Raw genomic sequence first — 25,571 nt, 5'->3', positions numbered from 1 at the left:
ATCCTTTGATAAAACTCACAGCTCTACCTATGCTCTAGTTTATCAGCCTTAAAGGCAGTCTTCCCAGAAAAAATGGATTTTACAGCACCACAAAATATCAACTTCGCTCTGAGAGTTAAACTCACAACACAAGTTTCCAAACAGATCTCTGCAAAATTAAGACAGAGAAAACCTAACATGCTGCAGGAGACACAAGGACTCTCCGCTGGAACTGTAGCCTCTTGGTCAGGCTAGGAAATGCTGGGTTTTTTTTCCCCCCCCCCACTCTAAGCAGACTGAAGTTACCAAAGTTCAAAGCAACAGTTGAACAATTCCACAATCACAGAGAAATGCTAGTTCTGCCTTAGCTGCATTTGAAAGAAGGAATGCTCTCCTTACCGTGCAAGTCTGCTTCTTGGAAGAAAACACCCTCTGTTTGGATTCAGCACCAGGCTGGCCAGGTCTCTGGGCATGCTTGGTTTACATCACATTTGGATGCACCTGAACACTATCACATGAGCTTTGACAATGAGGAAGACATTTCCTATAATAAAAATTAACAGGAGAAAGAAAAAGAAAAATAGATACTAGGTAAAAGTGACCATGCAGCTTATATCCTGCACGCTATGCTAAGAGATACTGGGGAAGCAGATTAACACATTATCTCTTAGATGAATACAACATCCAAACCCTTTATGCAGTGTCATTTCTCTAAAGCACGATCCAGGATCTGCCAGAATTCCTGGCTCTGTGCAGCTAATTTCCACATCTTCCCTGTCTGGCTGACAGCAGGAGGGTCTCATCTGTAGCCATCTGCACCAGGGCAGAGGCAGCAGCTTCAGTCTTAGTGGCTGCCTCAAGTGATACCATTTTCTTTTTGTCAGCTTTAGAAATAAAGCAGCATTAAGCCCTCTGACAAGTCTTGGCACTTGTTATATGCTTACTCCATTTGATACCTACTGTTCTTCTAAGGCACTTGTTTTCAAAGGCATTCAGGTATCTGTCTATGCCATAGGTAGAATATGCTTCCCCTCTAAGCTTACTCTAGCTTCAAAACATCTCTTCCTTTGAGATGATCAGTCAAAGCAAACATTGCTTTTCTACCAAGACAACTATCCTCTCAAAGGACATACCCAATGCAGAGAACTGCTCAGCAAGAACATTTTGAGCATAACCCAGAGTGACATCTAAGTCATTGCAGCCCCACACTACTGCAGGTGCCTGCTCACCCAGTGCCCACCACAGGGTGGGTTAACTGCACAAGATACTGCGGTATCAAACACCACAGACATTGATCATATTGCACTAGGCAGTAACTGATATTTTCACTCTTACCAAGAGTTTTCAGCATTATGTAAACAGAGAAGTGCATGATTTTCCTTTTCAAAAAACCAACTTTTCAACCCTGATGACCAGAAACCTGGAAAGAAACTTGCTAATGCTCAAACCCCTCAAAAACAGCATCTATAAGAAGAGATGACATAACCTTCTCAAACACCCTAGGCTGCTCTTCTGAGCTACATCCATAATTTTTCAATGTTTAGATGATATCAGCAACATCGTGCTAAGGCAGAATCCCAAAAACATTACAAAAATAGCCATTGCCTAAAACAGGATTACACTAAGAACAAAAGCTTACCTGCATAGACCCAAGCAACAAAGTACCACAATACCAGGCACCTGGCTCATTAATAGGGTGGCCTTAATAGCCCTGACCAGTCTCACCTGGGGCCTCCACCCCAACCAGCCCCACCCATGGCTCCAGGAGTCCCATTTAAGCTCAGCCCTGGGCTTTCTATCTCTGTCTGAGCTGTTGTGGGAGGATATTGGTTTCTGGCTTAGCTATAGTTAGCTCTGTGCCTGGCTGTGAATCTTGTTTATCCAGAGCCTCCTCTCAGAGTTGCACATCACTATGAACTTGCCTGGTGACCTGGACTGTTGGCTGGACCTGGGCACTGCCTTGAGGTACTCACCTTGCTCAGGTACTGTGGGTTAGGGTTCTGGCTGGTGTGGTTCTCCTCTCTGGTTCCTCATCCCTTAGGAAGGAGCTATTCCTTGCTGTGCCTCAGTACATGCACTGATAAAATCCATTTGAGCAGGGGTGACTTACCAGAGTGTAAAAATGGAAGAGGTAGTACTGCTATTAAACATGGCTGCGCTATGGGTTCATGTTTAGATGACTGCTTTGCTACAGTTGCCCTGAGGAGCAGGGTGGTCAGGCACCCTCTGGTAGGTAATCCCTAACACCTCCACTGAGGTGTCTCACCAGCTGGGAGAGATCTCCCTTTGGGAGAGAGCTAGAGGCTTGTAAGGTTTTTCCTTCTCCTCAGAAATCAACAAAGCTATCTAAAGTCACTTTAGAAGATATGCCATGTGAAGTGAGAACTTCTTTTCTAATGCTATGTTGCCCTATACCAATGGAGGGGCTAGTAAGATGAACTGAAGACTAGGGAGACCATATGTGATTTCTCCTCTTATGCAAGAGAAAACTAAATGAATGTAGTTTGCTTCCTCTATCAAAACAAAGTCCAGGAGAGGATATGACTGTTGTCTATAAATACATTGGGAGAATAAACACTGGGGAAAGAAGGGAAAACTCTGTTTAAGCTACAGAAAAATGTTGGCACAAGAACAAAAAAGCAGGGATGGGCCTCAGATAAATCTTGGCTTGCTGATTCTCAGACAGTGACTTTCTAGAGCTTCCCAGTCAAGGCTGTGAATGTAAGAAATATTAGTGGCTTTTCAGAAAACATCTGCTCAGGTTGTAGGACATGGTGCCTGTGATGCAGAGGACATACTGGCTGGGATGACTGCCCTCTTCCCCCCCCCCCCCCCACTCCTACACCCCTGAGAAGGATCTGATTTTTTTCCCCTGTCTGGGGGAGGGGAAAGACCTACTACCCTACAGACTTGTATTTGAATCTTAATTCATATTGAAAACAGTACTGGAGACTTCCCCAGGCAGGTGGAACTTCACTTTGCTGGTCTACAAAAAGCCCAGAGGCTGTAGTTGGGCTAAATAAGGTCATCATATGTGATTTCTAGGAAGGCATGGCTGCTATTTGAATTTCCAATAGAAGCTATCATTGAGAGGGCTCTTTCAAATTAGCTTTTTTCTTTCTTTACTAAATGTATCTGCAAATAGAAAACATCTCTGAAGATCCATTCCTTCCCAAAAGAGGCTGGGTAAGACTGTCTCTACATGATCTCACTGTTTTTTCTCTTCACAGCAACTACCAGAAGGAAATGTATTAACAGGTCCTTTCTCAGGTTTGGAGATGGAGATGATCCTTTAATCTAAATACTTCATTATAATGCTTAGATACTGTGCTAATTTCAATAGAAAACATTTAACATTTCTATTTCTGTTAATTCAACTTTCTAACAAGCTCAAGAATATTGAAAAGCATCGCTATTAGGGTACTGAGTCATCCTAGTCTGCTTAATGGAGAGAAGCAAAAATAGCCATTGTGTTTACTTTGCAGTTGATGCACAAATATATCCTACTAGTGATAACGCTTCTGCATAAACAGAAATGAATAGCTGTGGTGCCTGAACTGGAGCAAACCATCAGCCAACAAAGTTGCAGATACTTTCAATCAAGTGTTGTAGGGCTAATCACTTCATGGTCTAACATGTTTCCCAGGGAATAGATATGTATGTACTGAATAGTAATTCCAAAAGGAGGGCAGGAGAAGTAGCTGACCTGGATTTGAAGTTGAACTGTATCTGTCCACTGCGGATTTCTGGGAAATGCTCTGAGAACCGAAAAGTCCTGAAACACAAGCTCTGCTGCACTGATGTTTCTGTACTTGCCCTAGCCTCTGAGCCGGGGCTTTTGCTGGTGCTATGACAAAGCTTTACTGCCTGGCTTACAGGCTGGGACTCTACAGTAGTAGTTGTGCATAAAAAGACCAAAAATATGGTCCTCACCCCTAAACAGCCTGCAAATAAAGGCAATTTTCATCAAAACCAGTGAAATACTGGGTTTTCTTGTTTTTAACCTTCCTCTGAGGCTGAAGAGGTTTCAAGCTACCGTCAGAAGCAGCAGCTTTAGTAAGTGTCATTATAACAGAGCCAGATACTGGCAGGTAAGGGACAAAATGTTTTCCTGTATAGGAGTTCTTGTAGTCAGAACATACTTGTCCAGTTCCTACACCACAGCTTGGTGTGTTGAACACCTTCTCAAGGTGAACTGAATCTCACCTTTCCTATGACTTGAGACACTGTTTACCAAATGCATGGTAAAGATTATTATGGGATTATGTGATTTACTTCCTCATGTATTAGTTTGGCTGTTGCCTATATGTATTTTTAAATTCAATATTGGGAAACAACAATGGCCTGCGTAATTCAAGTGAAAGGGGTAGCCAACTATGAACACATGAGTGATAAAATGCTTTCTATAATGGTATGGTTTTCATTTAATGTTAAGTTGAACTCTTCATTTTTTGATTTTGTGATTATTAGGTAGATGTTAAAGCACACTTACACCCATAATTTTTTTTAATGAAACACTTTGGTTTTTCTTTTTAAGCAAGCTAAATTAATCAAACTGGTTTGGGGAGGGCAAAGAGAAGCCCTGAGAACCAATATAGATGAGTTTGTTAAATCTGTATGTGCTTTTGATGCAGTAATCCCCTTAATTAAATTTATGCTGGCTTGCTCTAAATCAGTAAACTCACATCACCACCTTTGCCATGCTTGGTATTCTCTGTGTGGGATAGAAAGTAATCACATTTCAGTTGCATTATAATTTAAAAGGTTCTAACAGAAGCCTCTCTTAGAGCTGAAGCTTTTCCATCTTCTAGATTGCTGCTTTAAATTAGGCAGCCACTGACTTGTGAAAGGGAAGTTAAAAGATGGGCACTCCAAGGCAGAGTCCAATTCGGTGCTATTTGGAAATCTCTGTGAAAGTACCTACTTGTCATGCACAGATGTAGCTCAGTGAGGTCAATGGGGCTCATCAGGCACAGCCTGCTTACATAACTCAGATGAGTTTACAGCATTTGAGCATTGTTCTCCAGCATGTTTTAATCTACATCTTCTCAGAATTAGACAATGTCATGGGGGGGGGGGGGGGAAGGAATCAAATAGCTGCAGCAAATCCAGAAACAAAGAGGTACACACAGAAAAAGAACAAAGCTTTCTAGGAGATGGGGGATGAGATGGAGGGTTAGTGAGCAGCTTTGAGGAAAACTGGTCCAGATGGCAAGAGGTTTTGGGGTTTCTGTGCTTTTTTTAAAGGCAAACATTTCTTGTGGCAGGTCTCCCACTAGGCAAATGGACAAAAGTTCAAGCAACCAAGTTAGGTCAAAGACAGTTGAAGGCAAACTAAATAGGGGGAGGACACAGCTACAGTATCCTTGTTCCAGCCGCAGTCGGCAATGAGAGCAGCGCTCGCTGGGAGGATGTCTGCACACGTGCTTCTGCGTGGGAGAAGGTGCTGCAGTCCGGAGAAACCAACCTTGCAGCGGCCACAGGGAAGACAAAATAGGCAAAAGCAGGAGAGGCAGTGCCGAAATGGCAGCATGTGAACAAGGTGATGCAGCCATGAACATACAGACTTGAAGACAGGAGATGAGGAGGGAAAAGTGGGATCCAATGGAGGGTTACAGCGCTGTTGCAGATGAGACAGGTGAATGGGAAATTTATCTTTGTCAATAGTCAGAATAAGTGATGAGAATAAAAATTAATTGAATGTAAAGGCCTCCCTCTCTCTGACAACATGAGGCTATCAGAAAAACAAAGCCTATGCTGGAGCATCAGAAACAGTGCATTAAATGTGGGGAATACAATAGGCATTACATCAGACTCCAGATACTGCAGATGATGAATCAGACCAGCATGTGTTTTCTACACCTGGCAGCTTGTTGTAGCCTCTCTACACTTGCAACAAATCAGCCTTTTCAGGCTAAGGAGAGAGAAGAAAAAGTACTGATAGAGTAACTTTCAGAATGTGACTGATGTAGCAGGAAGGGCAAGGCTAGCCCTGCAGTCCTGCACTGCTTTTTCTACAGGTTTGGGGAAATGACATGTTGGTACTAAAAAACATGACACAATCAGTGTTTGTAGCTAAGTCAGTGTTACAATGTTGCAAGCCTTCAAAACATAAGGGAGAAGGCCTTTGCGACCCTGAATGAAAATAGAGTATTTTGAAGAGTCTTTTTTTGGTTTTTCTTTAACTAATAGGAATAGCTGTTGAGGCTCATGGGAATAAAGCAGCTTTGGTCTTGCCTCTTTCCTTGTACTATTTGTTATGCGAACGCTTCAGTGTGGTGTAGCAAAATCTGAAACTGTTTTTATGGGCTATGGGAAGACACTGACTCCATGCCTCCTTCCCTTAGTGAAAAGGAGAGGACTGCACTGAGGAGCTGAGCAATATAGCAGGGGAAAAAAAACCCCCAACTTCTCCTAATTGGTTAACTATTTTTGCTCTCTTCAGTTTCAAAAACTCTTTTATAATAATGTAAGGTTAAGTTACCAGGCACAAGTTAGACAATTTGCATCTCTGGTTTTTATCTGATTTGATTACTCAGGGGAGGGACACTGTCTGCACCACAGTGATGATTTCGGTATACAGCTGTGCCTTTTAATTTAAAAGGTTATAACAGGCTTTAAAAAGACAGACCTACTGGAGATGTATGCTTAATTGCACCAAGATCTGATCTTCTTGCTACTCTCCTAGGGTAGAATATTAGCAGAAGTGGTTTTTTAAAAGCAGTAATTTGTCTGTGTCTTTATCCAAAATTTACCCTTCTTCTGTTATTGGGTTGTGGGTCAATTGGCTACAGTAGCCCATTGCAGGGTCTGAAACTGCCCACGCTTCAGTGCAACTGTGTTTATGTGTGTGCGCACGTGCTGTTCACAAAGCAATTCAGAAAAACCTTAAAACAAAAGGTACTAAATGCAGAGATGGTCTTATTTAAGAAATATCTCCTAAACTACTAGCTGAAACAGCTTTCTGAGAATATGCCAATCACAAGTAAGAAACCAGAGAAGCAGTATTTTTCCATGCCCCCATAATACAAACACCTCTTTAAGAAATGCAGCAACCAAAGTGCAGTGGTAACCCCCCTAGAATGACAAAGGATTTGAATTTCCAAACAGTAGTAATTACCATCCCTCTCTGAGCTGACAGTTAGGGCTCAGATGCACGCGCAAGCAGCAGGAAGTGCAGCAAAGCCAGCACAGACCTTTCCAGGGCCCTTCTAGGTGCCCTTGCACAGAAACAGCCCTTTGGGGTGCGTTTCCTCGTGGGCTGAGGTCGCCCATAATCGTTTCGCCTAGCTGTTGCTTCAGCTTATGATTTGTGAGTGAAGCTACTAGGAAACCAACTGAACTGCTGCTTCTGATACCATTTCCAAGCGTTATTCTCCAAAGGATGGCGAGACAGCGCAGAGAGGGTTAAAGAGGGCTGCTGCTGGGAGCCTGGCAACCCCCAGCCGGTGGAGAGAGAGATTTTTTTTTTTGTTGCCTTTTCCTCTTTTTGACAAAAACCCCGGGAAGGGTTTCGAGCTGGCCCCCGGTGCTGAGCTGGGGTCGAGCAGAGGCCCGCGAAGGAGCCCCGATGAATCAGTGCGTCCCACTGCGGCGCCCGCCCCGCTGCCCCCGGCCCTCCCCGCCGGCAGGGGGCGCCGCGCCGCCCCGGCTGCCCCCCGCCCCCCCAGCAGGGGGCGCTGCTCGCCTCCCTCCCCTACACCTCCTCCCCCAGCAGGGGGCGGAGCGCCGCGATAAGAGGCGCGCTCCGATTGGCCGCAAGGCCCCCGGCGGAGGGGAGCGAGGATGAGAGAGGCGCTCTGATTGGTGAAAGGCATCCGAGGGGGGGAGTGAAGGCCCCGGTAGGGGTCCCCCTCCCCTCCCCTCCCCGTGGATTAGGGGGTCCCCTTTGCTCCCCCGGCCCCCTGACCTGGCCGCCTCCGAGTCTTTTCTGGCGGACTTTTGTGCCCCATCTTCACGGGCAGTGTCGTTTTAGCCAATCAGCATGCAGCGCCGCGGACTGTTGCCAGGCAGATTATGGTAATGAGGTCCGGGCGGCCGCCCCCCCCTCCCGCTCTGCAGCTACCATTGTGAGGTGAGGACAGGTGGGGGGGTTTGGGGCCGCAGCGGGGCCGGCGGCGGCGGCCGGGACGCGGCAGCCGCACGGGACCCCCTCAGGTAACGCGATGGGACGGTCCGGGAGGGAAGCCCGATCCGGGGGCACCGCGGGGACCCGCCAAGGGTTTTGGACTTGTTGTTTTAGTCGCACCCAAGATGGCGCCCGGAGCTGGCGGCTCCTTAGTGCTGGGGCCGGGATAAACCGTTCGCTCCCGCCAGTGGGGGGGGGGGGGAACAGGGCGCAGTCATTCCCTTTCCCCCCCCCGCGGGAGAGGTACAGTCCGCTCCCCCCCCTCCCGCCTTCATCGGGATCCCCCACCCGCCCCGGACAGAGAGAGAAGGGGCTGCCCCTACCCTCGTTCCCCCCCCCCCGATGGTACAGTCCGGACCCTGGCACCTCAGTGGCGGGGGGGGGTGGGTGCTGGAGCCATCTTGCTGCCCCCAGCACGGCGGGCATTTCCCACCCCCCTCCCCCTTTCCCCGTTATGGTGGGCCGCTCGTTCCCTTTGCCCCGCGGTTAGCTCGCTTCCCCTCAGCTGCGGGGCCGTTCCCTCACCTCTGCCCTCGCAGCGCGCCCTCTCGCCGGCAGCCCGCGCCCCCTTCCCTTCCCCCCCCCCCCCCCAGTTCTGGAGTGGTTGGGGCTGAGTGACCGTTGGGCACCCGCGCGGGGGGCTCGTGGCGCCTCACGCTTTCTCGGAGCCGGGCGGGGGCGACGGCGGGGGGGGGGGGGGGGGGACGGGCACGGTCGTTATTCGCACTGGGGAACGGCGGCGGTGTGGGGGGGGGCACCAGCGGCTCCTGATTGGCTGGGTGCCTCGCGCCCCTTTCTCCCATTGGCCTCGTTAGGGGAGGGAGGGGGCGTCGCCCCTGATTGGCTGCTGTTGATGGCGATGGTGGGGCGCGGAGGGTATATAAGGGGGAGCAGGTGGGTGCTGCCAGTCCTGCCCGGGAGGGGCGGGGGGGAGGGGTTGTGCTCTGCTTGGTGCCTTATTTTCCCCCTGTTTTGGCTGGGGCTTGGCCTGAGGGTGGCTCTTGGGGGGTCTTTTGGGTGTTCCAGAGGGGAAGGGTTCAAGTAGGGGCAGCTCTGGGGGGCTTGGGGGTGGTTGCTGCCACACTGAGGCCTGGTACGTGGAGGTCGTGTGTGGACAAGGCCCTCGGAGGGCAGGGCGGGACCAGGCCGGGGGAGGTGGCTCGAGCCTGCCCTCGGCCCGCTCCGGCCGCATGAGGTGGTCCAGTCCTTTGTGGGCCCTGAGGAAAGACCAAGACCCGCGTGTGAAGAAAAGTAGTTTCTGAAAGTGAAAGCTGTGATTTTTGCCACTGCTGAGATGATACTGAGCTTTGTGGCAGCTGTGTGGTTTGGTGCCGTCAAGCACACCTGTTCTCACGGTCCGTGATACAGCTGCGGCATGTGGCTGTCAGAACCTTCTGGCCTCGAGAGGTGTGTTGCTATGGCCGTTCCTGTGCCAGTGTTACGTTAAAAAATGGGGAGCCTTTAGATTTTTAAGTTATAATAGAAACATGACATTATGATTCTCATTCAGACCTACTGGCCGTTCTAAAGGGATAAATAACCCTTTGTAGGAGATTTCAAGCCACGTGCAAGTCACCTTTTCATCCCTTAGTTGCTCTTTGCGGACTCTTTAGAAGGGGTCTTCCGGTGGTCCGTAGATCACGGATTAAAAAACAAACAAATGAACAAACGACCTATGGCTTAGGCTATTGAACTTCATAATTCCAAGAGTGAAATGGAAAGTCAGTATTTGTGATGGTATCTGTACACCAACCTATCTAGTATATTACTGATGCATACATGGTTCTTGCAGACTTTTACAGAATGAACAAGTGTGAGGCTGGGTATCTTTATAAAATGCTTGCTCATGTTTCTTTAGTGGGAATAGAGTCTATACTGAGCTCTTGCTTTGTCCTATTTCCTTTTTTCCTGGGGTTTAACTTTCTTTTTTCTTTTTCTTTTTTCCCCTCCCTCTCTTCATTGGTTAAACTAGAAGAGGAAATGCTTATGCATCATCAACTGATTTTAAAAGAGGTCTCTTCATGAGTCTTTTGTGGAAGTAAAATAATTGACAGTCTCAAGCCTTCTAATGCCTTCATTTTTAAGAGAGGAAAAAAATGCAAGCAGGCGTATTTCCTAATTCGGCCCTAAAATGGGTAACTTATCTGCCAAATTGTGACGCTTTGGGGGATTTTGCGTATGCTTCTCTTGTGTTAGGTGTTTAAAAAGACAGTTTTATTACCTGTACTCTAGGATGATATTGATGAAATTGTTAATATTACTGTCTGATGGAAGAATTGACAACTTGTCGGTGAAGTGAAATTGGTACGTGATGTCACTTGCTGTCCTCTGACACCCTTACTACTAGCTTGCAAGGAAAATCCCTAGATGAGCTCCTTATGTGTATTTGCTCTGTAGTTAGCAGCTACTTTTGAGTGTGTTTCTGGCCACCTGCAGCTGCCATCAGCTGTGTAAACTGAATTTTAATTGACTTAGATGTAGCTAATTGTGGAGGCTGTTTTAATATTAGGAGTTTTGTTTTAACTTAACCATGAGGTCGGCTCTATTTGCCCCTTTTCACGTTAGTAAAATGTGCAGAAATAGAAGTTGTGTTGTAGCCCTTAACTGGCATTGTATGTTAGGTCACCACCTGCCACTTTAAGATACGGATGCCTAATTTGTTCTCTGTGGTGTATAGTATTTCAGACAAGTAACTGTTTTGAAAGGTATAAGTTGTTTATCTGCAGAAATAAGGTGTTCTTGTCTTCTGAATTGTAAGAGCTTGAAGCAGTATAGTGATTTAATCTAGAGAAGACGTGCAAAGGGGTGGGAGGGCAGCAGCAGCACAATCAGTTTGGAGAAAGTGGGACAAAGTCATGTATAACAGGAGGTAACTTTGGGAAGAGTTGCCTGAGCAGGAAAAGGAATAGGAGGCAAAAAATGAGAAAAGGAGGCTGGAGCCTCACTGAGCAATGTAGTGCTGTTAGCAGTTTTTTGTTTTCTTTTACTAAAACCTGGGAGTGCTTTCTTGAAAGCTGTATACGCAGTGGTGTAGCACGCGGGTTGGTAAAGACCTCTTATTTTCCTTTTTGGTTCATGTTATACTCTGACAATGTATTTTCCATTTTCTGCTTTATCATACTTCTCCCTCTGTAGTTATAAACCAAATCAATTAAGTAGACAGGGTCACTGACTCATGCGGCTGAAGTCTGAGAATCATGGTGTATCGCAGTAGCAGAAGGTGATACTGTAGTGACCCCAGAATGTGAAATATTTGAAAGGAGAGAAGAAGATGGCAACAAATTTTAGTGATCTTCGGGGGGGGGGGGGGAAAAATTCACGCAGCTGCAGATGGAAGGAAGAAATCAGCTACTGGAATGAATATGTAGCTGTTTAGCAAACGGAAAGGCAGGTGACTAATTTCTAGCTAGCCTGGGCATAGCCAGAGATGTAATGAACTTGTCTCTTAGCCCGCTCAGAAAGTCACGAATGGGTATTGTGAGAAACAGAGGCTTATGCAAGAATTAAGACTAAGCAGAAATGTGCTTAGAGAACCGCATCTCTGAGTAGATCTCTAGCCTAATCCACAGTAGTCCCCTGGTAGGATGTTAATCCCTCTTCTTGGGGTTCACCTGGAGTGCTTGGTTATCGTCTGTGTTTTGTGGTATGAAGGGCCAGAGCTGCTCGCTACTTATCTGATACTTGGTGAAAAAATAGTTGCAGCGCGGTATCATTTTTGGTGCTTGGGCAATGTCAGTTTATGAAAATGGTTAGAAGGTGTGTTGGACACAGTAGCAGAGGACCAGCCTTGAAGATGTAAGAGGTCTTTTCCAGCTCTTTGTTGCTTTGATGACGAATGTGGTATAAGGAGGTAGATTGATTCATTATGCACAATTTGAGTAAAGAGTGAGTTTATATTTGGCTGAGTTATTCTATTTATTATATGACTAAATAAATTGGAGCCATATTTCCTTTTGTGGAAATAAATAGTCTTTGCTGTCCCAGCGCTATGCATGCGTTCCACCTCTAACTCACCAGTAAAACATAAATATTGTGCTCATATATTACCTGATTATTAACATTCAGCCAAAATGCACAAGAGCCAGGGTTCCTTGAAACAGCATGTGCTTTTGATGAATGAGAATGCAGCGGAAAAGACAGCAGTCGTGACTCAGTAGTCAATGAGGTTAGAAACCTAGTGCACTTCCCAGCCTTCTTGCTGCAAAGAAAGCATATTGGTGCCAAAGGATCTCAGGAAATGCACCAGCTCTGCCTTCTAGGCAAGCTGGGGTAATTAACTTAAGTGTGGGATATAGCTTTGGCAGACACATGTGATGTTCCTTTTGAGCATAATAAATCAGTTTCATATTAAAAGCTGGAGGAAGACCTGTAGTCATAAAATCTCCTTTTATAGCAATCTTGCTGTCCTTGCGTATGGTTAGCACTGAAAAGGAGTGGTCAGTGAGCTCAGTACTTAAAGGATTAAGCTAATAACCCCTGCTGTTATTGCTGCAGGGAACCCCCATCTATATGCAAGCCTGTTTTACACTAGGGAGTAAATCGCATTAGCTGTTTTATGCGCCATTATTGTAAAGTGGATTCTCATTTGAGATACTGCAGTGGCTTTATGACTCCCCAAGCTGGGAAGTGGACTTTTTCCCCTTGCCCAGCTTTAATATTCTCTCCTCCTCGTCGTCTCAGAGAAGGGACAAAAGTGTTTGACAGTCGCTGGGTGGTGCTTTCTCAGCAGAGTGTCCTTAACTAGACTCGGAGAGGTTGCTGCAGATGAAGTCCCCAGAGCTTTTGTCTCTGTATCTTCTTGTGTAGTCGCAGCATTGAAAGCAAGTATCTCTTTCCCTAATAGCAGGTTTGCAAAGAGACCATTCTTTTAAAGAAATTAAGTTACTGTTGGTCTCTTCTTGCTAATGCTTTTTTCTGAATGTCAGAGCTGGCTTTTCCATTGAAGCACTGTGTGATTTCACTGTGTTGGAGGAGTTTTATTTCATAACAAATCCTTGCCTACCAAACAAAAAAGAATACTGGCTTCACTGTTATCCGAGGTCTTCTCTTAAAGCACCGTTCACTCCCCTTCCAGCCCTGACCCCATAGCTGTTGGGGGTCGTAGGCGCACCGACAAGGGGACGCGGCGTGGATGCTGCGATGCTGTCAGAGGTTAGGATTTTCGCAGGCACTGGCACCCTCTGGGAGTTGGCTGTGGGGGCGGCCATCGCCCACTGAGGACAGCAAGGCTAAGGAGGACACTGGTGTTGGATAGAGAGTGAATGAGGCGCTTTGCCCCTAAGCGGTGCTTGCTCATTCTCCAGAGCAGAATGCAGGGAAGGGGGAAAGCTGCTGAATTAATAGCACAGCTTCAGATAAGGCCACATGTTGCAGAAATAGGAGAGATGGGTTAGAGTGTATCGGAGAGAACAGAAGGAGTTTTCAAGTGAGATGTCCAAAAAGATGAAGAACTGTTCAGTGACACAAAGAAGCTTTCCAGGCATCGGGAGCTGCAGAAGAGAAGCATCACTGTTAATGAGACTTTTGGACTGAACGTAAAAGGCAAGAACTGAAAAGGAAGGCCGTAGGTCTTGGACACCAGCAGGTTCCCCAGAGCATGTTAAGAAAAGAAGGTAAATGCGAACTGCTTACTGAAATGAATAAGCAACCTGCTTTGGCTTGAGGAGTTTGTTGATTTGCTTGCACTTATCTGATGAGTTAGGCAGCTGGATTTTATGGGTGCGTAGAGATCCAGGAGCATACTCTTCCGGCCCTCTGTGTCTGCTGACCGTGCTCCAAGTCTGAATTGGATGCCCTGTAACTATGGTTAGCACCAAGCTGCTCCCGCACCCTTAAGCCTCACAAAGGGACAGGCACAGTGGTAGGCTAGCGTAGCTGCCCAGCTCAGAGCGTGATTGCTCCTACCTGTGAAAACATGTCGGAGCACCATAGGAGGCTCAAGGACTGGGTCTGTGGGTGCTATAACAAATTGAGCTCCGTAATCAGAGCTCCAGTAAGCAGCAGGCTGAAAGAGCTTATCTGCTCATTGGAGTAGAAATTTTGTGTGTCAGGATGTGCAACAGAATCTGGATATGTGCAGGGTGACATCAGTGTTGGATTTAAATGGACCTTTCTTTTAAAGTAATGGGAGTTAGGTGAGACCTTGATTCACATTATATATTGCTGCGTTCTTTGCACTGCCTGCTGTCACTACCTTGCCCTCTTGACGCACCGGGATGATACTGGGTTACGTTTGTATCTATTATCATTTCAGCTTGTGTCATCACCCAGTGTGGACTGGGTGAGGCATGCCTGCTATTTTGGGGAGGAAAATGCTGTCTTCGTAGTTACTGTAAGTGGTTTAGCATCTTGCGTATTGGCATTGCTTCCTGCTTATGTTCATGCTGCTTATCAGGTTGTGCGTAAGTGTCGGGGAGGCGACAGAAATGCAGCCAATGTGTTGGGTGGTGGGTCTCACTACATGCGCGTGCACCCCCACGGACACAGCGGAGCCTCCCGTTTGATGCGCTTGGCTTCTGAAAATGTCTGAGGCCTGTGATGTATTTGGGAGGGGAAAAAATCAACAATCCCAAGCGATTCATGGGCAAATAGTGTGCAGAGCAACCAGAGAGTATTCCCTTGTATGCCGGCTGTTCAGCAATAATGATACTTCGATGCTTATTCCTGAAGTTTAACATTTATTTCTGCTGAAAAGCAAACAAAGCTTCCAAGTCCTTCCAAGGAAAAGGTAATTTCTTTACCTGTATCTCTGTTGCTGCTGCTGCTGCCAGGTTTAACGTAGACACTGCATACCTTAACACACTAATCATGATTCCCCTGCAGCTGATTTAAAAAAAAAAATTGTAGCCGTGTGCTAAGTTGGACGTCTGTCGCTTTCTTGTGCGGTGAGACATCTCTACTGAGAAAAGACTGTAGGGAAATCTTTAAAATATCGAGACGCTGTCAGTGTCACAGCTATAAGGGATTTTAATGGGGGTGGGGGGGGGTTAAAGAAGAAAATAAGGTCATGCAGGATTAATTAGGGAGAGTGTCCTGCACAGAAGGACTAGCTGGCAAAGTTATTTCAGTCTTCCCTGTCATCAGTGTTGGATAATTTACTCAGGTGTTTGCATTTCTCGGCAGTTCTGTTGTCAGTGACTTTGGGGCGGACGATGCTTTCCAACTCGGCCATTTCTAAATATCCTAGCCATAACTGCGGGTCTTGTTTTCACTCTTGCCTTTTGTAATGGTGCCATTTAGAGAAACAGCAGCACTGAGCCGCTGAAATTGGCTCAACTGTGCCTTGTCTTCCCCCCTCGAGATCTGAGAGGAGTACTAACCTTTAGAACCGTGGCAAACCTGAAATATTTTATCTTCTGTTTTCTTTGTCAAATTTTTTGAGCTATTTTTTTTTTGCAGATTTGAAGTTTAACGCCCAATTTCATCTCTTAAAGACCTCTTTAGTCTCCTTTCTGCTCAAGGTGTAAGAGTTACTTGTGCTAAAATGAGTCAGCAGGAGAGAGTCAGCATCCTCCTTCAGCCAAAAATTCTGCTACCTGTTGCACTATGGGGAATTGGCCATAACTAAGCCTTTCTCTTAATTCGGTTACTGGCTGATTTAATTGAATTTGTACTAACTAGATGATTATATGACAAACAAAAACCATTGAAACCTCTAGCATTTATTTTCATTGTTCTAAGCAATTAGGTCTGGGGTAATTGATTAAACTCCTGGCTTTTGTTATTGCAATTACCTGAATGGGTTCTTGGTTAATAATGACAACAGGAGAGAGAGCGCCAGCTGTTTGGGATAAACAGAGCCAAACAAGATGGAAAGGATAGGCAGTTAATTTTGGATTGAAAGGGTAATGAAAGGGTTGTGCACGTTTTGTTGCTTCCCGTTTCATGCCTGCTGCTCTAGACCTCTTGGTGATCACGTAGCTAAAAAAATGAGTGATGGAGGTCAGTGAAAGTGACGGATGACATATGAGGAAGTTCCTGAATTAATGCTTGATGCCATAACAAGTAGCTATGAGATAGCCGGATGAAAGGTATAGGACAGGTAATATGTATATGTTGGAGCTGAGGTGTCGTGTAGACCCTAGCTCTCAACCCCTGGAGAGCAGGGAGAGGTGTTTATCAGGCCTAAGCATTGTTCATTTTTCCTCGCTAATGAGATTCTCTAGCTAAAATGTTGCACGCAGATACAACACTGCATTTATTTTCTTTCCTTTTCTCTCCTGCGCTTTGTCTGGAGTTTTTGTATTAAGGGAGGTTTAGTAATAGATGTAGAGAGCATAGCTATAAAGAGATATGTAATAGAGAGGGGACATATATAATAGCTGCAGAGAGCTGTTGAGGTAACATTTTTATTCCTTTATCCTAGAACCTGATGGCATGAGCCTAATGTGAAGTCAGAACAGCCATCGCGCCACTCGGTCACCCCTTTTTGTGGGAGATCCCATGGTGCGTTATATAGTCTGTTGGTCAAACTAAGAAAGCCAATGGTTGGCTGTAGTCTCCAACAGTGGCATGGCTTACTGTCTAAAGGCACCCAGAAAGAACTGTTCCCAAAGTGTTTCGTAGTATATGTGAGAGTAACGTGATTTTCCCACTGTTCGGTGACGTTATCCCGAGACTTCTCTGTAATACTGATTTATGTGTTCTGGCTAAGACCAGTAGTACAGTCAGTGCTCAGGTCTGCAAAGCTTATTCGTTGCTGGTGAAATTAGCAGAAGGCATAAAGTGCCTGCCTCTTTCTTCCTTACCTTTTTTTAGCTTGTCAGTGACAAGCCAACTGCTAGCATTTATGGGAATAAATTATGACTAAAATAATTTGCATTTAAAATGCAAATGAATGAAAGCTTCAGCAAGGAGCCTTCTGCTTTCGTCCCAGTGCGCAGACGAGGTGCTGGCATTGGATGAGCCCAGCGAGGCACTCGGTATCAAATAAAGTTAATTGGACTAGCTGAAAAATGAAATGGGCTCAGCCTCTTGCTAATTCCTGGGCCTGTGATTTAAGATGACATTAGAGACGAAGGACTGGGAAGGTGCTGAACCACTGACTAAACCAATCACCAGAGCTGTAAATTACACTGCTGAGCTTCCCAATGGCAGATTGAGGGGCTCCAATAAAATGCAAGAGGTGAATAAAACCTAGCATGGAAGCAATTTGTCAGGATCTTCAGGCTTACGTCAATTAGAGTTTAAGTTTCATTGTTCTTTTTCTAAAAGTCATCTATTGTAACGCTATCTGAATACCAACAGGGATAGCAGCTTTGCACAAGGCAAAAGCTGCCTGTAAATGTAAAGCTGGTTGAGTCTCGGGGGCGGGGGGGGGGGGGGTGGGATTGAGCAGAGAAAACTGATATCTCTGAACTTTGTGTTTTCTTGTTAGAAACTTAGGTTCAATCTTCTGCCTTGTTTATTGATTTCTAGGCATTTAAATGCCAGGAGGGCAGCATTAAGAGGTTAGGACAAGACCTGACAGACAGTAACTGAAACACAGAAAATTCCATCTGAATAGAAGAATAGTTGTTGTTTTTTTTGCTTTTTTGTTTTTTGTTTTTTTTTTTTTTGTTTTTGCTTTTTTTACTATGAGGGTGACTGAGCACTGGAGCAGGTTGCCCAGAGGTGTTATGGAGTCACCATCCTTGGCGATACTGAGAAGCTGTCTGGGCATGGTCCTGGGCAACCTGCTTTTGGTGACCCTGCTTGAGCCGGGAGGTTGGACTAGATTTCCAGAGGTCCCTGTGAACCTCGACCGTTCTCTGATTTAGTGAAGGATATTCTAAGACTGCTTGTGGCTGAGCTGGGAAGCGCAGGAGGAATTCAGTATGGCCCCTCAGTGCAGTTGTTGACTTGTTTTCTCCTCAGTAGCACATGGAAAGTATTTTACAGCAGAACTTGAGAATGGGAAATGAGGATGTTTGTGTTCATAAAGCCAAAGCTGCTTTACTCTAGCAGTCTGTTCCTGTGGTGCAGTAGCTGATAACACCTCGCATCCCCCTTTGATCCCAACCAAAACTGATTGTGTTGTGCTCTGTTTTAATATGTCAGTCTCTTCTTTCTTTATAGCCATGTTACTGAAGATCGCCTTGCCTTCTGGAAGTAGAAACACGGTGAACAGATGAATCTATTCAGCCAAACATTCCTCCAGTAGATATCTCTCATCATGGAGCACCACAGCAGGGAGGAGATGGACTCGAAAGAGGAAAGTCCTCAGGTGTGGGCTGACTCTGCTGAGCAGGAACAGAATACTGCTCAGGTGACTAGTGCCTTCCAGAGCTGTCAGCGTCTGCTTGGGCTGAGTCAGGCTTGGTGCAGTGGCTTAGCAAGCAGGTGTTCCCCTTTGCTGTCTTGTAGTCTAGAAACTCGGCTTTCATTTGAGAAGAAATATAAAGATGTCTGTGGCTTTCATTTGAGAAGAAATATAAAGATGTCTGTGGTGATCTCAAATGAGAAGTTCAGAAAGCGAACTGTGTATGCCACTGCAATGAGTACACAGACATCTGAAACGAGAGCTAAATGAAACCTGCCAGAGGCTGTATAAGTGTCAGTGTCCAAATATATGTCTAAGTACGTGAGAATGTGACAGGGTACTCAGATTAATGAATCTTAACGAGATCTGTAGTCGGTGGCAGTCCGTTTTGATAGCATCAGTCGAATCCGTTTGAGTTGTGGGTGGACTCTGGGAGAGTAATGAGAATATTTTTTTCCAGTCAGACATCTGGACAGTGGGGAAGAGAGAAATGTTAATTGTCAGTGACTAATAAAGTCAAAATCTTATTTATGCGGCTAGTTACTCTGATCTCTCTGAGACAATGCAGCTGAGAATTTCTAGAGGACTGTAACTGGCTTGTACTTACGAACATCTTATGAAGAGGGTGCTGCATGGCAGTCAACCCACGAGCCTAGAAATTCTGGCTTTCCTGATGATTTTCAGCTTTGAAATTTGCAAAGACAGACAATTTTCAATGGCCTGTGCTCCTTTATCTTCAGGAGGGGATAACTGTACCATTGCTTGCACGTGGCCATTGTAAGGTTTGCAGAGCGCCCTCCAAATGTGAAGCACTGCATGTGCCCTTACTGTAGGGTTTGCGTGAGGATGTGTTGTACGGAATCAGTGCTTAACATTCCTGTAAGAGTGCTAGGTGCCTTCTGAGACGTATTTTGAAAGGTGAAGCAAAGGAAACAAAATATGTAACGGTGGTTTCATTTTATGTGAAAATACAGTATTGGCATATTGACCTGAGAAGATACTTTGAATATGGATATTAAAACTAGTTTCCTGCTAACTGTTCCATTTTTGCCATGTGATGAAAATACTTTGCAATGAGTAAAGGGTGTCAAAAGGTAAACATGCTTCTGTTACCGTTGCGGTTAAATATTGTAGCTCATTTCAAGTAGGTCACTGATCATTAATTGCGATCATAATTTTTGGTCAAAAGCAATTTGGATTTGAACTGCTGCCCTGGAAAGAACTTGTTCTAGTAGTCCTTGGACTCATTGCTTAATGTTTCCAGTTATATGTTTCTCTATTTAAGCAGTTGAGTTTTTCTACTGATACTGCATGTTCCTGCTACAGGGAAGCAAACAAACACCATTGCTGCCTCATCATAGGTACGATGCTATTAAGTAGGATCGGAAAGTTAATGCGTTGTTAGCCATTCATCAAACAATTACCTCTAACTACAGAGTTAGCGGAATGAAAGTAAGAACATCATAAATCCAGAAAACAATATGGAAATAAATACACCAATGAACCCCGCAGGTACACCAGTTCAAATCTGAACTTTCTTTAAAACAATTTATAGGAGAAAGAGTGACCCGAGAACTAAGTACTAGAAGGTGCTCTTTAGCACTTCTTAGTACTACTTAGTACTAGAAGGTGCTCTTTAGCTGCTAGCTAGGTCTAGAGTTGAAATGCAGAGTGAAAGAGAAACTGGTGGTAGTCTTTGTCTGGATTTCTGTGTTGCTGGCATCATTTAGATGAGACTTTTAGTAGGAGTTATACAGTGAGTTTTATATTGTTTCCAAAACAATTGGCTAGGTAGTTGGGACACAAGATGTTTCCTACTTTCCGAGATGCTTCTACAGCCTGCGCTTCTGGTATGGTTTCTCAAAGGCGTATGTCTGCAGAAGCTTGAGGGTAGGATCTATTTTTCTTCCAGGTGCACTTTGTCCCTGAAGGGGGGGCAGTGGCACAGATTGTGTACAGTGATGACCAGGACCGTCCCTCGCAGCAAGTGGTCTACACGGCAGATGGCACCTCCTACACCTCTGTGGACACCTCGGAGCACACGCTAGTTTACATCCATCCCGTGGAAGCTACGCAGGCATGTGTGGTTCTGAGCCTGCCCCTTTCTGGCACCTAGAAAGAGAAACAATCTTGTTCAAAATTAAAGCCAGCTCCCAGCCAAGTGATGTGACTGGAAGATGGCTGGCAGTCGCACTTAGTACTTTTATCTGCCTATTGGTGAACAGGGACTTCACGCTGTTCATTCCAGTCTGATGTGCAAATCTGGTAATCAAAGGAAGCTGGGCTATAAATTATGAAATGCTGGTTATTTTGCTAGAGGTGGACGAGATTGTAATTAGATCAAAGGTGTTTTTGAAAACGCTGCTGATCTCTCCAGAAATTCCGCCTCTGTTGTGTTCAGTTAAAAAGCTAATTGATTCAGACATCAATGCTTATAAGAAGGACCCATGCTTTTTCTGGAAGAAGAGTCCTTGTTTTGCATGGTGCTGTGCTCGTAATCAATAAGAACAATAAGGCTTCTCTTTCTGCAGAGGATCCCAGCACATTTAATTTAATTTTGCAGTCTTTATTCAGAGAACGTGTTGATGTTGTAGGCCCAGGCTTTTTTTGTTTAATAATTACATTAAATATCAAATGACTTTTGTCTCTGACAGCAGGTATTTATGTGGGGCTTAACGGAGTATGCATCCGTACCTCTGTGAGAATAGGTAAGAGTGAGGAGCAGACAGGTTTTGTCAGGAATGTTTTATATTCCCTTTGCTGACGTGACAGATCGGTAGCGCTCCAAAGTGCACGCACTTGACGCTCGAAGCCACGCTGGCATAGCCTTGTGCGCTGTGGTTTTTCTGTTGTGCGGTTCTTGACTAGTACGTAAAAGAAGCTTTTCTGAGGTGGGATGATCTGAGAGGGTAAGACATTCTGAGATATTGTATCTCCGAGGAAGTTACTGACCAAGTTACTCCAAGCCTTTTTGGCTATTATCTTTGCTCAAAAGACCTGGAGTGTATTAATAAGCGATTAACATACAATGGAGAACAATTATCAAAAAGCACTAATGGAATTCTTATTATGCAATGTTTTACTTTGTAGGAGCCAGACTGCCTCAAGCTCTGGTATTTTCCAGTTTTGGAAAAGTAAGCAAGGCTGAACTCAGTCAGTACTTGGTTTTCCTCTGAGCCTTGCTCTTCTCAGACCCTCTAAGTGGTTGTGATGGTTCAATGAGGGCTGCTCTTGCAGACTGCTGAAAGAGTTTTGGAGTTGCCATCTCTTCTGTGAAATTAAAAAAACAACTTCATGACCGTAACAAATTCACGCGTAGGATATGTCTGATACCCAATGTTTTTTTTTTTTTTTTTCCTGAGGCGATCTCTTGTGAACTGGCAGAAAGTTAATGGTTATCTTCTGTCCTGCTGTCAAGTATTATGTAGCTTTCATACAGCTTTTGCATTTTGTCCTGTTGAATTTATTCACGTCAGCAATTGATAGCGATTTCCATTTAAAAAAAAAAAAAAAATCCTGTGAAGCTCTTTGAGTATATGGGTGGAAAGTGCCATATAAATATGATGATATCTTTTTTTATGGAATGTTACCTAATTTTTAGTCTCATTTTGATGTATGTAGGCTCACTTGGGTAAGTTGAATTAATTTGCTCTGGTAATAGGCATGCTAAAAATTGGCAGAATAAGTTATTTGTATGTAGGTTGTTTCTTGGTGGCAGGGCAATTCTTGTGTGAGTTGGGAATAAACAACCCCAAGGCCGATTTGACAAGCCTTTTTCACTTTGTCTAGACTCTGTTTACAGATCCGTCCCAAGTGGCTTACGTCCAGCAGGATACTACCACGCAGCAGGTAAGAGGCGTTGTTTCTCTTGGGCCTGAAACTGTAAGAGAACTGTCACGGAAGGTAAAGGGACCCTGTTGTGGCAGTAGAGATGGATAAGCTACTTCTGAATTTGTCAAAAGACAGTCTTCAATCATTTACTGTCATCCCAGTGATAACGAGCAAAAAGCTTAAAATAACAAGCCAGTATTAATACTGGCCATTATTAGCCAGTATTGGCTCCCTTGTGCCTGAATGACAGTAAATTCAGACTCGCTAAACTTTTTAAGCTTTTACGTTCTTGTGCAACAAAAATCTTAGTTTTCTGCCCCAGCTATTAAAAAAAAATCTTCCAACAGTGTCCCTTTAGATGAGTCAATAAACCAATATGACTAATGTTGTTTTAATGTCATTGTGGAAGAACTGGGATTGCAGTTGTCCTCGTATGGATTCTGATCCAAATGCCTTGAAGTCTATGAAAGGCTTTCAAAGGAGAGAAGTTGCTTTTGGATCCGGTTCCAGATTGACTGGAAATTTCATACAAAAACAACTGCAGAACCTAAATAAGTCCAGTTACTGGCTCCCATAGTTTACCTGGGTATCCCAGGTGTTCTGCCTGGTGTACTTGCTAGTGTGAAGTGGACTAGAAACAGAATGAAACTGGAGGCAGTGGTTATGAAGTTATGATAATGCAAGACTTCTAATTGTCTTTCTCCTGCATGGATGTGAAGGATTTGTTCTTAGTGTTAACTAGTATCTTTGGGGACTGGGTTGTGGGCGTCAGGTATTAGGTGCTTTCAGATCTAGATGTCTAGTTCAAATCCTGCTCTTGTCATAGTGACTCAAAATCATTGCTGGTTGGTGACTTTTTGGTGGCATGTGTGAACTGACGTGTTAGATCTGAATCATTACTAAAGTCACTAAAATGCGTATCTGTTGGTGTGCTGGGGGTGGAATGACGGGTTGAATGTGCATTGACAATAAGCTTTTTAATTGCTAGAAGGATACCCTCCAAACAGTTGAGACACAATGTGACTGGCACAACAAAGGTGTTGTCTTCCTGTTCTCTGAAGGTATTTGGAGGTGTCACTTTGAATTTTTTTTTTTTTTTGCCAGATCAGGTTCCTTTCATAAAGAAGCCCACTTAACTCTTTTAAACCCTGCTTTTCTGACAAGCTTTATTGGTAGACGCGTGATCCAATTAACTGAGTAGTTATATATGCAGTGCACATGACACACTGACACAGCAGCAGAATTTGGGAGTTGTTGCTCTCATATGTTCAATATCAAGGGCATAAGTACTTGTCTGTATGTGCTCAGCCTGCCCTTCTTCCCTTCCAGCACGGTCTCTGACAGCAGTGCCAGCAGAGATGTTCACTTGCTTGTGAATGCTTAGCGTATCATTATGGCAGCTACTGCTTTTGCGAGTGTTTTATGTATACATGCCATGTGGAACACCCCCGAACTAATCAGATCTTAATGACTAAAGTTTCTCCTGTCTTTCAAAATAAAAGTTAAAAGGAATTTAAAAGGAATTCAAAGGGTTTTCAAAATAATGCCTGCATTTCTTGCCGGGTCTGACACGGAAATGAACATAAAGATGTGTTTGAAGCGTGTTTAGTAGTAGGAAATGCTAATATGGGGTACAAATAGACACCAGCTTGTTTGAACCTCTTGTTGCTGGCAGGCCTGGAGGTGTGCCATTGCATAATGATGCCTTTTCTATTGCCGCTTGGCATCGGGAATGTCAATACCAGACACTTTGGTTCAGCTGTCGTCTTGGTGGTTTTCTGTTCACTTTGACACTGTTCCCTGAAGTCTCTCTTTGCTTTAGTTTTTGAGCAGTTTCATAAATTACGCCTTTAAACAAAACAACTAGATTCAAAGTTTTAGGACTGACTGTCTGTCTGCTTATGTTTTGGATTTTCTCGTCTGCTCCTTGAGAACGCAGGTTCCAGGCCAGGCTTTTATGGAAGAATCGGACGGAGTTGCCGCTCTGTAATGTCCTGACTTGCGTTTCCTCTGAGTTACTGCTCTAATGTCCTGACTTGTGTTTGCTCGCAGCTGTATCTGCTCTCACCTGTCCTGGAATCTGGGCTGTGCCATTGTTACCCAAAGAACAGTTCCTCCCTTCTGTCTCTCTGGTGGCACGCTTCACTGCTGTTTCTTTTATTTTAGGTTTATTAAACCCTCTGTAGAGGGGCAAGGCCTTTCATTTTAGTCCAAAAGCTGTTTAACAGTCAGAGGCACAAACTAGAGCCCACACAATGTTAAGTTAGAGAAGGATGAAATCCTATGGGGTGACAGTGCTAATACCTCTGTAGATGAGCAGAACTCACGAGCTTTACCAGGAGCTCGTCGCACTTGTTTCTAACGCAGTTTGAATTCCAGGCTGGATAGGACCTTAAGTTAAAGCTAAAAGTGGGAGGTAGGGAATTCCAAAGCTGCAAAAACTAGATGGAGTTTTGAAGCCTTTCCCTTTGTCCCAAATGCTTTTTCCCAGACTTGGGTGTGTTTGGATCTGCAGGGTTTGTCTGAGCCCATCATCTCTGCTGAAAACATCCTTAAAATGTTGCAGTTTTTGGCCTACTGTAGGAGTCCGGGGAGCTTTGCATGCAGGGCACTGCCCATATGTAAGTGACTGATGGGAATGATGCAGTGCTAAAATGAGTGCCTATAATTTTAGGTAACTGTGCTCTTGCCTGCTGCTGCTCAGAGCATGAATCCCACCAACCTGTCCGTGCTCGGCAACGTTGCCGAATCCCCCCAGCAAGTGGCTCTGGAGCAGGGTCCACAAGCAGATAGAGTAAGTTGCCAGGCACCCTTTTCTTTTACATGTACAAGTACACTGATTTCATTGCTCCATTGTCTCAGGTGATGAAACATGTCTGAGTGATACGGGAGGCGATGCAGGAAAGTTCTAGCCTAGGTTTGTACCGTCTTTCATAGTCTCATCATGGAATGCGTGGGTGTTTTAGGAGAGGTCATGTAGCTAACACACAGAGGATCCTGTTCTACAGATTGTTCCTTCTTGAGCAACCGCCTTAAAATAATCCTCTCAGCTTGGAAAAATCAAGTTTAGCAGGAGCTGTCGCTCCCGACTGTCACGTAGGACCAATGTCCTCTGAGTCTCTTTGCCAGTTTCTTAAGACAGCTTTGTGTGTGGTGTTTCTTGTTCGCTGGGAACCTGCGAGAGTGATGGAGTATTCTGTGCGTACACGTTAATTTGTTTTTGCTTTCTTTGTAGGGAAAGTGAAGGAAAATCTTAATGAAAATAAGAGAGAGGACACGATCCCCTTAACTGTCCTCGCTGTCTCGTAGTTCATATCTAATCCTGGTGTTATCTCCTCCCTTATTGATCTCTACATGTGTGCTCTGGGGATTGTTTTCATTTGATTGTACAGT

General features: G+C 44.8%; 2 protein-coding genes across 19 annotated transcripts in view; one reads left to right on the top strand and one right to left on the bottom strand.

The window, feature by feature from the left end:
- Nucleotides 1–8,860, bottom strand: part of APLP2 (amyloid beta precursor like protein 2) — a 71,674-nt gene extending 62,814 nt beyond the window's left edge. For 4 of the 5 annotated variants that reach the window (XM_068916476.1, XM_068916479.1, XM_068916482.1 and 1 more), the window contains exons 1-2: nucleotides 8,633–8,860; nucleotides 379–523 (exon numbers count right to left, since the gene is read on the bottom strand). The gene's annotated coding sequence lies outside the window, so the exon portion shown is untranslated. Of the gene's footprint in view, nucleotides 1–378; nucleotides 524–7,888; nucleotides 7,975–8,632 lie in introns of those variants that run through there. The other variant, XM_068916484.1, reaches the window with a different exon arrangement.
- The window catches only part of PRDM10 (PR/SET domain 10), a 45,180-nt gene continuing 27,521 nt past the window's right edge, over nucleotides 7,913–25,571 (top strand). For 3 of the 14 annotated variants that reach the window (XM_068916467.1, XM_068916465.1, XM_068916463.1), the window contains exons 1-4: nucleotides 8,019–8,136; nucleotides 18,164–18,353; nucleotides 20,260–20,424; nucleotides 22,137–22,196. In XM_068916467.1, the coding sequence (XP_068772568.1) occupies nucleotides 18,261–18,353; nucleotides 20,260–20,424; nucleotides 22,137–22,196 (318 nt within the window). In that variant the 5' untranslated portion in view covers nucleotides 8,019–8,136; nucleotides 18,164–18,260. Of the gene's footprint in view, nucleotides 8,137–13,664; nucleotides 13,720–18,163; nucleotides 18,354–20,259; nucleotides 20,425–22,072; nucleotides 22,197–23,157; nucleotides 23,240–24,852; nucleotides 24,973–25,571 lie in introns of those variants that run through there. The other 11 variants (XM_068916462.1, XM_068916457.1, XM_068916461.1 and 8 more) reach the window with 10 other exon arrangements.

This window comes from Struthio camelus, chromosome 22 (genome assembly GCF_040807025.1).
Source record: "Struthio camelus isolate bStrCam1 chromosome 22, bStrCam1.hap1, whole genome shotgun sequence".
NCBI classification, from domain to species: domain Eukaryota; kingdom Metazoa; phylum Chordata; class Aves; order Struthioniformes; family Struthionidae; genus Struthio; species Struthio camelus.
Note: the sequence above shows the minus strand (reverse complement) of the source record. Positions and strands in the feature narration are given on the sequence as shown.